Source organism: Aspergillus versicolor (genome assembly GCF_001890125.1).
Source record: "Aspergillus versicolor CBS 583.65 unplaced genomic scaffold ASPVEscaffold_13, whole genome shotgun sequence".
Taxonomy (NCBI): Eukaryota; Fungi; Ascomycota; class Eurotiomycetes; order Eurotiales; family Aspergillaceae; genus Aspergillus; species Aspergillus versicolor.
Window position 1 is genome coordinate 291,940 of NW_024467536.1, and position 13,661 is coordinate 305,600.

Consider the following 13,661-nt stretch of genomic DNA (forward strand, 5'->3'; position numbering starts at 1 on the left):
AGTGAGTATTCTGCTCGAGGGCGAAGGGAGTCCTAGCCCAGTCTGGTCTACCCCGGATTCAACCCCGCAATCCACAAATTCGACTGGTCGTGTGCCATGGTGTCCATTCGGATATGGTGACGACTAGCACGAGACGGGACTATCCTAAACAGGAGAAGATAAGAGAGGTGGAAGGGGGCGGAATGGAGAAAATGTATGGTGGTGGTAGGCAACGGACCTCAACTACCGTAATCTAAGCGCTCGATGGCTTGGCAAAAACTCAATCTAACCGCTCGGCAGATAACCAATCACATTTTCAGCCGAGAGTTGCGCTGGGGCCACTAAGAGGCCCCAGAATAGCAAGTTACAATATCGATCAGCTTTTCTATACTTGCAGAATGAAAATTCTCATACAAAATCATGTCGTTGAGATAGAGCTTCGTGTTTACTAAACCGGAAAAGTCCGCGGCCGTAGATAGATTATTCTAGATAGCAGCTCACATTCGAATTCTTATAAGCACGCCACCTTCCGGGCTTCGATCCAGAGGGCATCGGCATCCACTAGAACCTTGCCATCACAATCGAGAATAAGAGCAAGGAGAAACCACTTTGGTCCTATCCTTCGGATCAATGATGCTTTAATAACGACCACCCCTGGTGTAACAACCGGTGCCTTGTATGACAAATTCAAATTCGCGGTGTACAAATTCATCCCCGTAAGCCCAGCAGATTCTCGAAACAGTTCGGCGCAGATACTCATCGTTTCGTCGACCAAAGAAGCTAACAACCCTCCGTGTGCTGTGTTTGGGAAGCCATTGATACCGGAGCTTAGGTGGCAGAGGACTACCAAGTGAGGATAGTTGGTAGCCTCAAAATCTTTCTCGTGCCATCTTAGTGAAGCTTTTGTGAAGAATTCGTGATTTGGAACCAGAACGTCCTTCCGAACCAGGGCGAAAAGGTGGGGAACAGTATTGGAAGAGTTGATAGTAGTATTGAAGAACAGATCTGCGGTATCTTCTTTTTTATATCGAGAGAGAAATGGGATCGGCTTGTACGAGTGCGGCAATGCGTTGTCCCGGAAATAATGCGCTGCGCACACAGGGAGGGAAGCAGAAAAGAATTTCCGGTCTTCCTTGGGCACTGGAACATTTGAGATGAAATCGAGGTATCTGCCCTGGGTTCTGGACTCTGGCTTGAGGTCCATTTTTGATCCCTGCCCTTGGATAGCTGCAAGGTAGTAACTGTGTAAGACTTGTGACTTACCCAATCACAACAACATTTTTTGTCCAATTCTTCATGTCTGCCGGGATCTAAACTGACGGTACGCGGAGGACCTAAATACCGACTGTTTGCTTTGACAATGGTGTGTATCTCTGGGCGTGGAGATATATTGACTTAGTAAATAGTGGGTAACTCTGGCTTCTGTTATGTGGAGTTGTCGCGCATGGCAGAGCCCCTAGAGGCCTATCTAGTCGTCGGAAGCGGCCGGTCTTATCTACGCGCCCCCAACAGCGGTATTTAGTCTCGCTGTGTTGGGTGTCCAATTTCTAGCGATACTACATGTGCAGCAGAGGTATAAGTTTGCTACCCTTGCAGTTGCTGTCAAGCCGGTGGAAGAAGTAAAATAACTCCTTCGCAGTAGAAGAGATTCATCGTTCTTTGTCTTTCATTTTTCTGGACGTTCTCGACCAAGCAGACCTCACTATGTCCTCCATGAACACAGTGCTAGCAGGGTACGATTCTCGGCAATCCGCGCTTAATGCAAGCAACAACCCTTTTGCCGAAGGGGTTGCCTGGGTCGAGGGGGACCTAGTTCCTTTGTCAAAAGCACGAATTCCGCTACTAGACCAGGGTTTCCTTCATAGTGACCTAACCTATGACGTCCCGGCCGTCTGGGATGGACGATTCTTCCGCCTTGACGACCACGTCAACCGATTGGAGGCGAGCTGCAAGAAGCTACGGCTTCAGTTCCCCTTGCCAAAGTCAGAAATCAAACAGATATTGGTGGACATGGTGGCTAAATCCGGGATTCGGGATGCTTATGTGGAGATAATCGTTACCCGGGGCCTCAAGTTCGTCCGCCAAGCCAAGCCGACAGATATCGTCAACAGGATATACATGTTTATCCAGCCTTACGTCTGGGCTATGCCGCCCGAAATGCAGCGGACTGGTGGAAAAGCGGTTATTGCAAGAACGGTCCGTCGTGTCCCCCCCGGTGCGATAGATCCAACCATCAAAAACCTGCAGTGGGGAGACTTGGTGCGTGGCCTATTGGAAGCTGCTGATCGAGGTGCAACCTATCCTTTTCTAACGGACGGGGACGCGAACCTGACGGAGGGTCCCGGGTATAACGTTGTTATCATTAAAGACGGTGGCTTATATACCCCCGATCGGGGCGTGTTAGAGGGTGTGACTCGCAAGACCGTCCTGGAAATTGCGCGGAAGAATAGCATACCTGTCCACGTTCGGGTTGTTCCCGTTGAAATGGCCTTCCAATCCGATGAGATGTTTGTCTGCTCCACAGCTGGAGGTATTATGCCCATTACGTCTATTGATGACCACCCTGTAAATGGGGGTCAGATCGGGCCTATCACCAAGCTTGTCTGGGACGCATATTGGGACTTGCATTACAATCCATCCTACAGCTTCGCAATCAATTATGGAAATAGTTAAGACAGTGCATATAACTCTTCCGATGCTATCTGTTTATAGAAAGCGCCTGGTTTCAACTTCCGAACATAGAGAGAAATCGCATCTGTTCATTTTTGTAAACCGGCTGCAGAGCGTTCAAAATGGTTCTCTTCATGGCAAGCTTAGGAATAGGTCAGCCAAAGGTTTATTACCAAATTCGCGTGGAGTGCATCCCTAGGGCTCTGAACATTTCGGTGCCATTGCAGATAGAAGACAGCCCCTCGTATTGTTCAATTCTATGCAAATTTCCCATCCACCCTTGGCCGCTGGTCCGTCAATCTCCAAAAGGTGGATCCGGGGTTTACCCCATTACTTTTTACCCATATTGTCGCCTCGGTGCTGTAGATAATGAGATGCATTCTCGGTTTGAGATTTGTGGAGATCTCGGGTCCCGCGGGCACCCAGTTTGATTCAGAGTCAACATACTTGATTTGGAATGTGTTTCTTGCCATTGCGACTAGATAACACACAGCCCGCCCCTCTTGAAGGTGCCCCAGTTAAATTCTGGACTCCCTGCCACTCGGACCACAGGAAGCACAGCTCCCCGCGCTCATCCTCCCCGCATTTCTCCCCAGCGCTGTGATGAGTAAACGCTCTACATGGATTCACAGGATGAATCCTGCAAACGAAGAAAGCGCCATGCGCAAGGGCGCGGACGGTGGGACAAGGCGGCAAGATAAACATTTGCTTGCATACCATCGACTATCCTGATAATGGTCCCTAATGGTAGATTTTGAGTCCTGTACTTCCTTATCTACACGCTGTTTAGAGAGCAAACTATTACCGTCGCCCCGAGTATGATGTATATATCTCTTGGATATCTTCTCATAATGCGTAGCCTTAAGCTTCTCGTCAATAGCGCTTAATCTCCATCTCGATTATTTCACGTCGCCGCCAACAAAAAATGTCGCAATCTCTCACAGGCAAGGTCGCAATAGTGACTGGTGGCTCCCGCGGTAGGCTATCTTGATCCCTTTTATGATACAAAGTACTCGGACTCAGCTGTAAACTCTTTTCCAGGAATCGGGGCCGGTATTGTCAAAGAACTTGCTAAACGCGGCGCCTCTGTGGCTTTCACGTATCTGTCCTCCGCGAAAGCACAACTCTTGCTTAACGAGCTCCATTCCTCCGGTATCAGGGCAATTGCCATCCAGGCTGACTGTGCCGACGCAGCAGCCTCGGCAAAAAAGATCGTTGGACAGGTTGTAGCTTCATTCGGTCAGATCGATATTATCGTCAATAATGCTGGGAACGGCGAGGATCACTCCCTGTCTGACGTGACCGAGGAGCAATTTAATCGGATCTTCCATATAAACCTTCTCTTTCCTCTATTGTTAGTTCAGGAGAGCGTTCCGTACCTGCAGCAGAAGGCCAGAATTGTGAATGTGGGATCAATAACTGGCCGAATCGGTAAGAATGGCGAACAGAATTATGAATTTGGGTGATTCTAACAGCCAGACCTGCAGCGTACCCGTCAGCCATTTTGTATGCAGCATCAAAGGCAGGACTTGACAGCGTGACAAAGTCACTGGCTTTCACTTTGGGTAAGTCTTTCTTCTTATTCAGTGTGGCAGGGCTAAGAGGAAATATGCCAGGACGAAAATTCGAAGCGACAGTCAACACGATAAACCCCGGCCCTGTAGCGACTGACATGTAAGCGTTCCCCAACCCTTGCTTCTCTTCCTTCCCAATCACTTCCATAATGCAGTCCTGACCGTCAGCATTATTTTGCAGGTGGGAGCAAACACCGGGACGTGAAGAATATGAAGAGAATCTGTATCCTCGTACGGCGGCAGGTGATCGGGTCGCTTCGGTGCAAGATATCGCCCCCATTGTTGCCTTCCTGTGTGAGGAGCAATCCCGATGGGTGACTGGGAATGTCACCTGTGCCAATGGGGGGCTACTTATGATCTAATGAGGAGAAGCCTCCATACGAAAGTCATGTTGATGAATATTTCGCACCATCCACATATGTCCCATAACCTAGCTTACACAGGTTGAGTACACTTACACGGGTCATGATGATTTTGAACAATTATCAACATCATAATTTAGGACCATAAGTGTAATAGATTGGCTCCTTCCGTACCATATATATATTCATTCGTTTAAGACGTGCCCAGCTAGACATTCTATGCACCGACAGTTAAATAGTTAGTGGGTAATATGAAATAATGGTTTGTGCATAGAAAAATACAATGAGATGAGCAGTGGCTATTGGACGTGCTTCCTCGCTGGCCTCTTTATACTGGTGATCAGGTTCTCATGGCAGAGGAAATTACCGCACTGTTCGCTTCTCGCGAGAAAGAATCAAGATAGAAGTCTCGATATATCCTGCTTTGCCAGTAGGAGACCTTCGATTGTATAAAACATGGGACAATAGACTACTTTATTCGAAGCTACATTTATACATGCTTTGTAACTCTGCATAGGCGAAGATATCATTGTGGTACTAACATGCAGGTCATGTAATGAGGGCGTGACCCGCACAGTCCTCCTTCTCGATTATGACGTGTGGGATTCCCATAATACATTCTGTTACAGACGGAATAACCGGGAGTTCGAGGGTCTTGCGGGTAGAGGAATCGAGGAGTCAGTCAGTCTTCCGCGTACTTTTGACTCGGTGGACGCAAAATCCGCGGGTGACTTCTTATCTTCTTATCTAGTCATTATCTAGCCCTTATCTAGCCCCGACCATCATCTAAATGCGAAAGACAGAGCAATGAAACCCAACTAAACCACCGCTAGATGGTATAAAGGGTCTAAAATCCTTGCAATTTACTCGGCGAGCTTTTAACGGTCTTAAACAATGGAATCCAATACTGGCAGCAAGCCTGATCTGAGGTTTAGTCCTCGTGTTAAGGAACTCTTGGATCTAGAAAGCCGCGTCACAGCTGGCGGCTTTGATCCTCTGCCCTATTTTTTCGATAAAGGCCAAGGATCTCTGTTATGGGTGAGTTAGATTCTGAGATACCTAATTTCAACTCTAACAATCAGGGATACAGGACGTCGATGGAAAAGAATATATTGATTTCATTGGCATGTTCAGCGCTGTCAATACTGGACACTGCCATCCTGATATCAAGAAGGCTCTGGTAGAGCAGTTAAACAAAAGTAAGATATGCGGTTCGGAAATCTGCAAGTTCTCAATTTTCTGACTCAAGATGCTGCCAAGTTACACTGCTAAATCTATCATGCCACAATTCTACGTTTGGTCCTTTCGCTAGAAGGCTTTGTACTCGCTTCGACTACGATAAGGTGGTTGCGATGACGTCCGGTACAGAAGCGGCAGACACCGCTTGCAAGATAGCCAGATGCTGGGGTATTAATCAAAAACGAATTCCTGCCAGCGATTGTATCATTCTAGGAGTTGGGGATTGTTACCATGGGCTCGCTTCCGGGGTCTGGGGCTTAATGAACTCCAACCCATTGAGGACAACAAGTGAGCTTAGCGTTTTAGAATTTGATTAATGCATGCTGATTTGTGACCGGAAAAGAGTATGGACTTGAGAGCCAAATCCTGATGAATACCAATCCGAGCACGGGAGAATTGCTGGGATATGGCGACCTGGAAAAGATGAGGTCTTGCCTTCAAGAGAACAAGGATAGGGTTGCAGCAGTGATCATAGAATGCATTCATGGGTACAGCCGGTGGGATTTGATACTTTGATTCTTATACTAGTCTTATATTTATGCTGATATTTGATATAGAGATGCTTCTGACGACATTCGCTACGCACGAGGTGTTTATGAGCTTTGCAAATCTATGAATATCCTCTTCATTGCGGATGAGGTCCGACAAGGTGCAGGTAAAACCGGCAAGTTTTTCAGCTTCCAGCACCTCGGTGACGACGTGAAACCTGATATTGTGACAATGGGAAAGTCGATTACCGGGGGTTTCTATCCCCAATCCTTTATTATGGGCGTGGATGCAGTCATGGCATCGGTTGGCCCGTACGAAATGGCCAGCACCTACGGCTTTAGCCCGCTCGCTATAGCAGCGGCTAATGCAACCCTCGACGTTATTGATCGTGAAAATCTGATTGAGCGAGGAGTCCATCTTGGATACCTGTGGAAGACAGCTGTCGAGTCTTGGCAGCATCCACTTGTAGACTATGTTGCACAAATCGGGGCGGACTCCAACTTGATACTTCGAGGGGTTAAACCTTCGCGGGTTGCAGCTCTCTGTATGCACCGGGGCCTCTTTGTATATCCAAAGGCGAACGGACTTCGACTCAGTTTTGCTATGAACATGCCTGATGAGTTGCTTCTGAGGGGGGCAGCAATCCTGAGAAGCTGTTTAGATGATATAAACAACTATGGGTCAATTGAAGGTGAAACGACCCGTTATGAGTCAGTTTAGGTCTTAGCGCAAGAATGGTTATATCTTTTCTCAGTAACACTGCCAGAGTAGAAGACGAAAGAAAGCTAGAAAATCAAGGCGACAGAGTATTTTCGGAAGGGCACCTGCAGGGAATTTTCCTGTATACAAGACTAAGAAAATTCATTGGCTCGAATTTGGCACTTGTCAGTAATATCGTTTATATGAGACATGAATATGACTATACAGTTCTGCGAAAAATAAATAACTAAATAATTGGCATCCATATTCGCAAGGAATATACAAATGAAGGGTTCGATCTTATTATTTATCAATCTCCTCACGTTATAGAGGATGTTCCGTTTACATCGTCACACTGCCCCTTCTCTTAAACGATCAAGGGCTTCGTCGACTCCTGAGAGACCAATGACGTCTGCAAGTTCACAATAGTCGGATTGCCAAAGACCGGGTGAACCTTTCGGGAATTGTGAGCGGAATCCCAAAATGCGCTGTGTTCTTGGTGACAATTCCTTGATGGTCTCCAGTCCGATTATGAACGGATTAGCTTCTTCGGGTGTCAGATAGCTACACTGTAGCGTGAAGGCTAAGCCTCGACGTAGCTCTGCTGCAGTTTTGTTCGCCCCGCCACCATGAACAGTCTTGCCGCTCAATAGAATAGCGTCACCGGCTTTCATTGTAGCAGGGAGTGTTTGGTCAGGCGATCCCATATCAGAATAGTCGTCCCATAGGTTGGAGCCGGGAATAACTCTGGTCGCACCATTTTCCTCCGTAAAATCCGTCAGGGCGATGAGAACATTGATGGTCGCCTCCGGGGCCTTCGGGCCCAATAGATTAAAAACCGGGTACTGGCCCTGGTCGCGATGAAGCACTTGAGCTTTGTTACCAGGTCCAATTTGGATCACTTGAGCGGCACCCATCCAGTACGTCCCGGAGTCATGGTGAAAGATCCTCTCAGCCACCGCGTGAACCAATTCGTTTTCAAGTATTTGGTGACGGAATATTTTGCTATGGGTGGTAACATTTGTGAGCCGCTTTGTATTGCTGCCGTGAAACTCTTGGATTGCGTCGACCTTGTGCTTCGAACCCGCAGTTATGGCCTCCAATGGTTTGTCTAGTTCGAGATTCAGCTCCTGCACCTGGTCTCTCGACAAGAGACCTTCGATAACGAGTGCACCGGCCTGATTAAGGGCTTGGATGATTTTGTCTGGATCATCGGTTGATGATACACGAGGAACATGGGCTGGAGTCATGGAGGGCGACATTTGCTGATTCTATAGAGCTGGAGGGAAAATTCTCTTTGCAAATTGCTTGAAGAAGTAGGTGTACTGGACAATTCATCCTGGCGTATGTGTTATTTATGTTGAATGGAGACAATGACATGGGCTCATATTCCACAGGCGAACAGCAGGCATTCCATTAGCCCTGATTCAATACCCAAAATGATGGTTCTTGCCTTCTGCCTTGCTCGTTTTGACATAACAGGCGACAGCTGCACTCGATCGGTTGTCGTGCGTTATCTAACCGCCAACCGCTCATTAACTGATGATTGGTATATTTTGCCCAGCCGAGGTCCAATAGCAGTTTGTACTGGTCAGCAAGTCCGAAAGTTCATGGTGGAATGCCACAAGATGCCCTGAATGGCTGGACCATACCTCTGCGAACCTTGATTGTTCCCATTATCTCCGCCTCCCGCGGGCCCCGACGGGCTCTCTAGTTGTTGGGAACCTGGGGTAAGCTCCCCCAACTTTGTCAGTAGTGAACTAGTTATATGCTGCTCCCCCGCCCGTCTTATCTAGCCGGCTAGAACTTCTTTATCCTCCTTGCAGAAATCCAGCCATGTCGCATGCGGGTCGGCAAAATCTCGCCAAATATCCACGGCAAAGAGTTCGACTTCCCCACCCACGTTCGAGGTCTGGCTGCCTAGTGTGCCGGCGTCTGCACAAGAAATGTGATGAGCGTCGGCCGGCATGTACTCGCTGTTTGCTGAAAGGAAAGACTTGCCAATGGCCTGGTACTGATCAGCGTGAGCCCGATTCCGACAAGCTCTCGCCTTCTCATGATGCGGCGCCTCCAACTCGAGATGATATTAATGATAATAATCCTAAGCCCTGCGGGGAGGACATATCGTCTCCGGTTTCAATATCCAGTGAGCGTGGCAAGGTTAGAGACGAGGGCTGTCGTCTCGTTGCCTCGCCGGGTTGCTCCATGGGCTCTGTGTCCTCCATGTTTCTCGCCCACTTTGTCGCGGAGACCAGCAGATTCATGACCACTGTTAGCGCGGAGAAGAATCCATTCTTAACGCATCTGCTCCCACTGGCTTTCTCGGACGAGTTGATATTGCACTCACTGCTCACTCTTGGAGGGGTCCACTTAGAACGTAAACAAAGCTCTCCAGAAATCAACACATGGGTTTTCCGACATTATGGGCACGTCATATATCTGCTCCAAGATGCCATTTCTCGGAAATCGAACGAGCCGATCGAGTGGCTTCGAGCCCTTCTCGCTCAGCTAATCCTCTACCTAACCGGGGTATGTCCGTCTCTCCCCGTTTGATCAGTACGGCCTGGGAAACTTATTGTGGGCACGACCATGTGCGGATCCAGGCTGCTAATGGCTGGCGATTAATCGACCCTCATCGACATGTCCTGCGTCTGACTTTCTTTTTCCTAGGTTTTCGGCCCCGCACAAGATGAAGGTGTAATGATGCATATTCGAGCCGGAAGGAAAATTGTCCCCCGACTACTGAGTGCTTCGTCGAAATCAAGTAACATGCAAGTGCTAAGTGGCTTCACGCTTGAATTATACACCTACCTGGCCCTTGTAGCCAGTCCTACGCCCTACAGCAATGGGACAGAGTCGGAGCTGGATACTCGCAGCTCTCTCATGCTTCCCTGGGATATCCTAAAGAACTACGAGACCTTTGGTGTTATTGTTCCCCCTATTTATGATTGCCTAGAGATAATTCCGCGAGTGGTTACTCTTTGCAAGCGCCGTCAAGTGGAGATGACATTTCACGAGTGCTCGTCGGGAAGCTGGCTGGAATTCGTTCAAATAATAGCCAGCATTGAGACAATTGGGACTGCCGATTATTTACCAGAACTTGCAGTCGACCTTGAGCACGAACAGGGCCTCTCGGTCTCAGCAATTTATCGCCACGCTCTGGCAATTTTTGCATACGACGCCATGTGGTGTGGTACTATCGCAGTGGATGAGAACCGATTGTCCGTCGTTCGGCGGCATGCCCTGAGTGCGTTGATGCTGATACCGACTTTGATAGACACGCATCTCAAGAATGTCCTCCTCTGGCCAACTATTGTGATCGGGTCTTGTCTTCTCAACGAGACAGAGAGGGATGTGATTAGAGCAGTGCTATCCAACAGGGAGCCATTCTTTGTGGTGATAAAGATGCAGGCGATGCTTGAGAACCTATGGGCTGAAAATGACCCTGTCTATTTCGGGCCTTATGGATTGCACAAACACATGCTGTCGCATCACACTGCCATATATCTTGCGTAACCTGCAATTTTTTTACGTGTATCAGTGGTACAACGTGAGGGCAAGAAGTAAAGTAATTACACCTTAAGTACAACCATATATACAGTATACAATGACTTGAAGGTACACGATAATAAGACCGATTACTCTATTTATATGATCACTTGCCGCACCACATCAGAGTTAGCTGAGGACTAAACTCCAGGCATTTCGCCACCGTACGTGAAAGCTGCCACAATGAAATGTGCAGTAGATGAATGAACCAGTTTCAGGAGAGGAAGGACAAAGTCAGTTCACTTCTGCCGGCGACGGGAAGAGGAACCATACCATCATAGTCTGTCCCACTTTGCTTGCGTCAAGAGATCACTATATTGTGGGTCCACTTGGCTCAACAATTCGATCCTTCAAGAACGAGCGGCTAGATAAACGACGATAAGCGGCACGCGGGCACTGTCCGTGGTCGCCGGCGTTAAGGATAGTTATTTGGCAATTGCCACATAACAGGGGGTCGAAGCGGGGTATAATTATCATTCCGAGACAGTTGATTCGAGGGACCCAGTCCTAAGTTCGTCCCAACACTCGTGTCCATATGTATGTATATAAACATACATTGCACATCTTGGCTGCAAGAAACAAGCTAATCATCTTAAAATTCAACTACAACCAACACGACTGAAATGCTTGCAACAATGGCCATAGCCAATCGACTGAGCTTCTCGACCGTTCTCGCAGCAGTCGTTGTCTTCTTTTCTCTCCGTTGGCTCTTGGTTTCTATATTGCATAAGCAACGGGCTCGGCGACTGGGTTGTAAGCCCGCGTTCATCCGAACGAGCAAACTCCCGTTCGGAATTGATATCCTAAGGCGCTATATTAAGGCGACACGGGAGCAGATACTCCAGAATGATGAGTTGGTGCTGTATGAAGAGCTAGGCCGACACCCAACATGGAACCAAAATATCTTGGGCAATTGGCATCATGTCACAGCAGACCCGAAGAATGTGCAGGCTATACTTGCGACAAAATTCAAGGATTTCGAGCTTGGCCCTTTCCGGCGTAATTTGTTCGGTCCAGTCATTGGAAAGGGTATTTTTACTACAGATGGACAGGAATGGTAGGTCCCAAATTTACTTAGGGTTACTACTAGGCATTGACTTTGATGGTAGGCAACATTCTCGCACCTTACTTCGTCCACAGTTCGCTCGCGGTCAAGTCGCCGATTTGCAGCTTGAGGAAAGTCACGTCCAACACCTTTTCCATAGGCTCCCAGTCCATGACAATGCTTGGACAGATATCGTCGATTTAGGGCCTATGTTCTTCAATTTAACTCTTGACTCCGCCACCGAATTTCTGTTTGGGCAGAGTGTCAATTCCCAGATTCTTTCGTCGGAAGGAAACCGGAGCTTAGAGCCTGGCACAGCTGCGCCAGATTTCCTGCCCGACGGGTTGTCCTTCGGCAAGTGTTTCGATCGAGCCAATGCCGTGGTCGTACTACGAAGCTGGCTGATGGATCTGTACTTTCTCTACTGCCCCGCACAATTTCGAAAGGATTGTGCTGAAATTCAGGAATTTGCCCGGTATTATGTTAATCTCGCCCTGGCAGGGCAACATCCAGGGACGAACAAAAGCGATACTCCTTCTGAGTCTGGCTATGTATTTCTTCGGGAACTCGTCAAGGAGACAAGAGACCCCGAAGAGCTTCGCAGCCAACTTCTCAACATTCTACTGGCGGGGAGAGACACAACCGCAGGCCTTTTAGGATGGACATTCTACCTACTGGCTCGTCACCCGGAAGTTTACAAAAAGTTGCGTACCGTCGTCATCGACACGTTTGGAGAGCTTTCCAATAACACTACCATCACCTTTGAGTCTCTCAAATCGTGTTCATACCTGCAACATGTTTTATCTGAAGTTCTGCGACTGCACCCGGTCGTACCTGAGAATAGTCGCCGCGCGGTAAGGAACACCACTCTCCCTCGGGGAGGTGGAGAAGATGGTACATCGCCAGTATACATCCGTGCTGGAGAAGAAGTGACCTACAACGTGCATATCATGCACCGCCGCGAGGACATCTGGGGCGAGGATGCCAATGAATTTCGACCCGAAAGGTTCGCCGGGCGCAGACCGGGATGGGAGTTTATACCATTTAACGGCGGACCAAGAATTTGCCTAGGACAGCAGTTTGCCCTGACAGAGGCCGGATACGTCGTTGTGCGGATGCTTCAGCGATTTGACAGAGTGGAAAATATGGACAAGTCCACTGCTGTCAAACATAAATACACGTCGACCACTGCCCCGGTTCAGGTTCTCGTGCGTCTGCATAGCGCATCTGAATGATAACCCATAGGCCACATTTCTTTGCTCCTGTCTTCGCAATCAGTAGCGAAGCATCAGATTATGGAATCCATAGTTTCAGATTGCAGAATTTCTTCATTTATCATGAGAACATATTCACCAAGCGTTCAGACGCTTGGTGAAGTTGAAGAGCCGATGTATCTCTGCCAAGGCAGACACCGCGTTCATGTTCATCAGCTTTGTGACCTGTCTGGGGGTTGTCACGTATACTTTCTTTGCGAGGAAGAGGTCGTGCGGTGTCAGCTATGCTTGATGGACTAGTACATTAGGGCTGTTAAGGCTGGAAAGGGTCATTATACGGGAATGGAACGAATGGGACGGGGTTGGCCTAATTGAATGATGGATGGGTAATGGCCTTATGCTTGGGTGCTTGGATTTACAGCAGTACGTGTTATGGGTTAGCTAGAGATAATGGATAATCTTATGATCACAATGCGGGGAGTTCGGAATACGATGTAGAGGGTTTATTCCGATCCTGTCTAAATAGAACATAACTCTGCTTGTATCACCGTAGAACGTTAATTGTACAGAGAGGTAATCCAGGATAAGCTTATGGATACCCTTCCGAGTCCCAGTCCATCTGTGAAAGATCGATCCACAGTGTGGGTGTAAATATTTATTAAGCCCATCCTGTAAGTCTCAGGTAAATTCTGGAATTCTAGACGACTACGCGATTCTCAGTAATGCTGAACAGATGCATTATATAGATGAAATGGTATTCTAACTCCGAACCTGATGTTGATCCGAATAGTATTCACAAATCTAACAAAGACTCCTCTTAACCAGCACTGAGAATATACAG

At 48.0% G+C, this 13,661-nt stretch overlaps 7 protein-coding genes across 7 annotated transcripts; 5 read left to right on the top strand and 2 right to left on the bottom strand.

The window, feature by feature from the left end:
* Window positions 1-490: 490 nt before the first annotated feature.
* On the bottom strand, window positions 491-1,183 carry ASPVEDRAFT_33651 (PaaI family thioesterase; the record flags this gene model as incomplete). The annotated part of the gene is made up of 1 exon (XM_040810763.1): window positions 491-1,183. The coding sequence occupies one exon, from the start codon at window positions 1,181-1,183 to the stop codon at window positions 491-493; it is 693 nt and encodes a 230-aa protein (XP_040673190.1).
* Window positions 1,184-1,683: 500 nt separating this feature from the next.
* ASPVEDRAFT_142087 (aminotransferase class IV) lies at window positions 1,684-2,652 on the top strand (the record flags this gene model as incomplete). Its single annotated transcript, XM_040807798.1, has 1 exon — window positions 1,684-2,652. One exon carries the CDS (start codon window positions 1,684-1,686, stop codon window positions 2,650-2,652), a length of 969 nt encoding a protein of 322 aa, XP_040673191.1.
* A 922-nt stretch (window positions 2,653-3,574) lies between these two features.
* Window positions 3,575-4,585, top strand: ASPVEDRAFT_33653 (SDR family NAD(P)-dependent oxidoreductase; the record flags this gene model as incomplete). Its single annotated transcript, XM_040810764.1, has 5 exons — window positions 3,575-3,626; window positions 3,691-4,080; window positions 4,125-4,214; window positions 4,245-4,323; window positions 4,405-4,585. 5 exons carry the CDS (start codon window positions 3,575-3,577, stop codon window positions 4,583-4,585), a joined length of 792 nt encoding a protein of 263 aa, XP_040673192.1.
* Window positions 4,586-5,479: 894 nt separating this feature from the next.
* Window positions 5,480-7,033, top strand: ASPVEDRAFT_142104 (putative acetylornithine aminotransferase; the record flags this gene model as incomplete). The annotated part of the gene is made up of 5 exons (XM_040807802.1): window positions 5,480-5,623; window positions 5,676-5,784; window positions 5,846-6,112; window positions 6,168-6,321; window positions 6,382-7,033. The coding sequence occupies 5 exons, from the start codon at window positions 5,480-5,482 to the stop codon at window positions 7,031-7,033; spliced, it is 1,326 nt and encodes a 441-aa protein (XP_040673193.1).
* Window positions 7,034-7,245: 212 nt separating this feature from the next.
* Window positions 7,246-8,579, bottom strand: ASPVEDRAFT_46744 (monooxygenase sphC). Its single transcript, XM_040813631.1, has one exon. It carries the CDS (start codon window positions 8,260-8,262, stop codon window positions 7,363-7,365), a length of 900 nt encoding a protein of 299 aa, XP_040673194.1. The 5' UTR covers window positions 8,263-8,579; the 3' UTR covers window positions 7,246-7,362.
* A 255-nt stretch (window positions 8,580-8,834) lies between these two features.
* On the top strand, window positions 8,835-10,647 carry ASPVEDRAFT_46745 (Zn(II)2Cys6 transcription factor). Its single transcript, XM_040813632.1, has 2 exons — window positions 8,835-9,541; window positions 9,683-10,647. Exons 1-2 carry the CDS (start codon window positions 8,849-8,851, stop codon window positions 10,526-10,528), a joined length of 1,539 nt encoding a protein of 512 aa, XP_040673195.1. The 5' UTR covers window positions 8,835-8,848; the 3' UTR covers window positions 10,529-10,647.
* Window positions 10,648-11,196: 549 nt separating this feature from the next.
* ASPVEDRAFT_877340 (cytochrome P450) lies at window positions 11,197-13,322 on the top strand (the record flags this gene model as incomplete). Its single annotated transcript, XM_040818138.1, has 2 exons — window positions 11,197-11,618; window positions 11,671-13,322. 2 exons carry the CDS (start codon window positions 11,197-11,199, stop codon window positions 12,839-12,841), a joined length of 1,593 nt encoding a protein of 530 aa, XP_040673196.1. The 3' UTR covers window positions 12,842-13,322.
* Between the last annotated feature and the right edge of the window lie 339 nt (window positions 13,323-13,661).

What these genes read in the sequence shown, in the direction of transcription:
- ASPVEDRAFT_46744 (XM_040813631.1), bottom strand. Translation starts at nt 8,262, where the DNA reads ATGACTCCAGCCCATGTTCCTCGTGTATCATCAACCGATGATCCAGAC.
- ASPVEDRAFT_46745 (XM_040813632.1), top strand. Translation starts at nt 8,849, where the DNA reads ATGTCGCATGCGGGTCGGCAAAATCTCGCCAAATATCCACGGCAAAGA. An exon ending in TAATCCTCTACCTAACCGGG is followed by an intron (nt 9,542 to 9,682) that starts GTATGTCCGTCT and finishes TCTTTTTCCTAG; the next exon opens with GTTTTCGGCCCCGCACAAGA.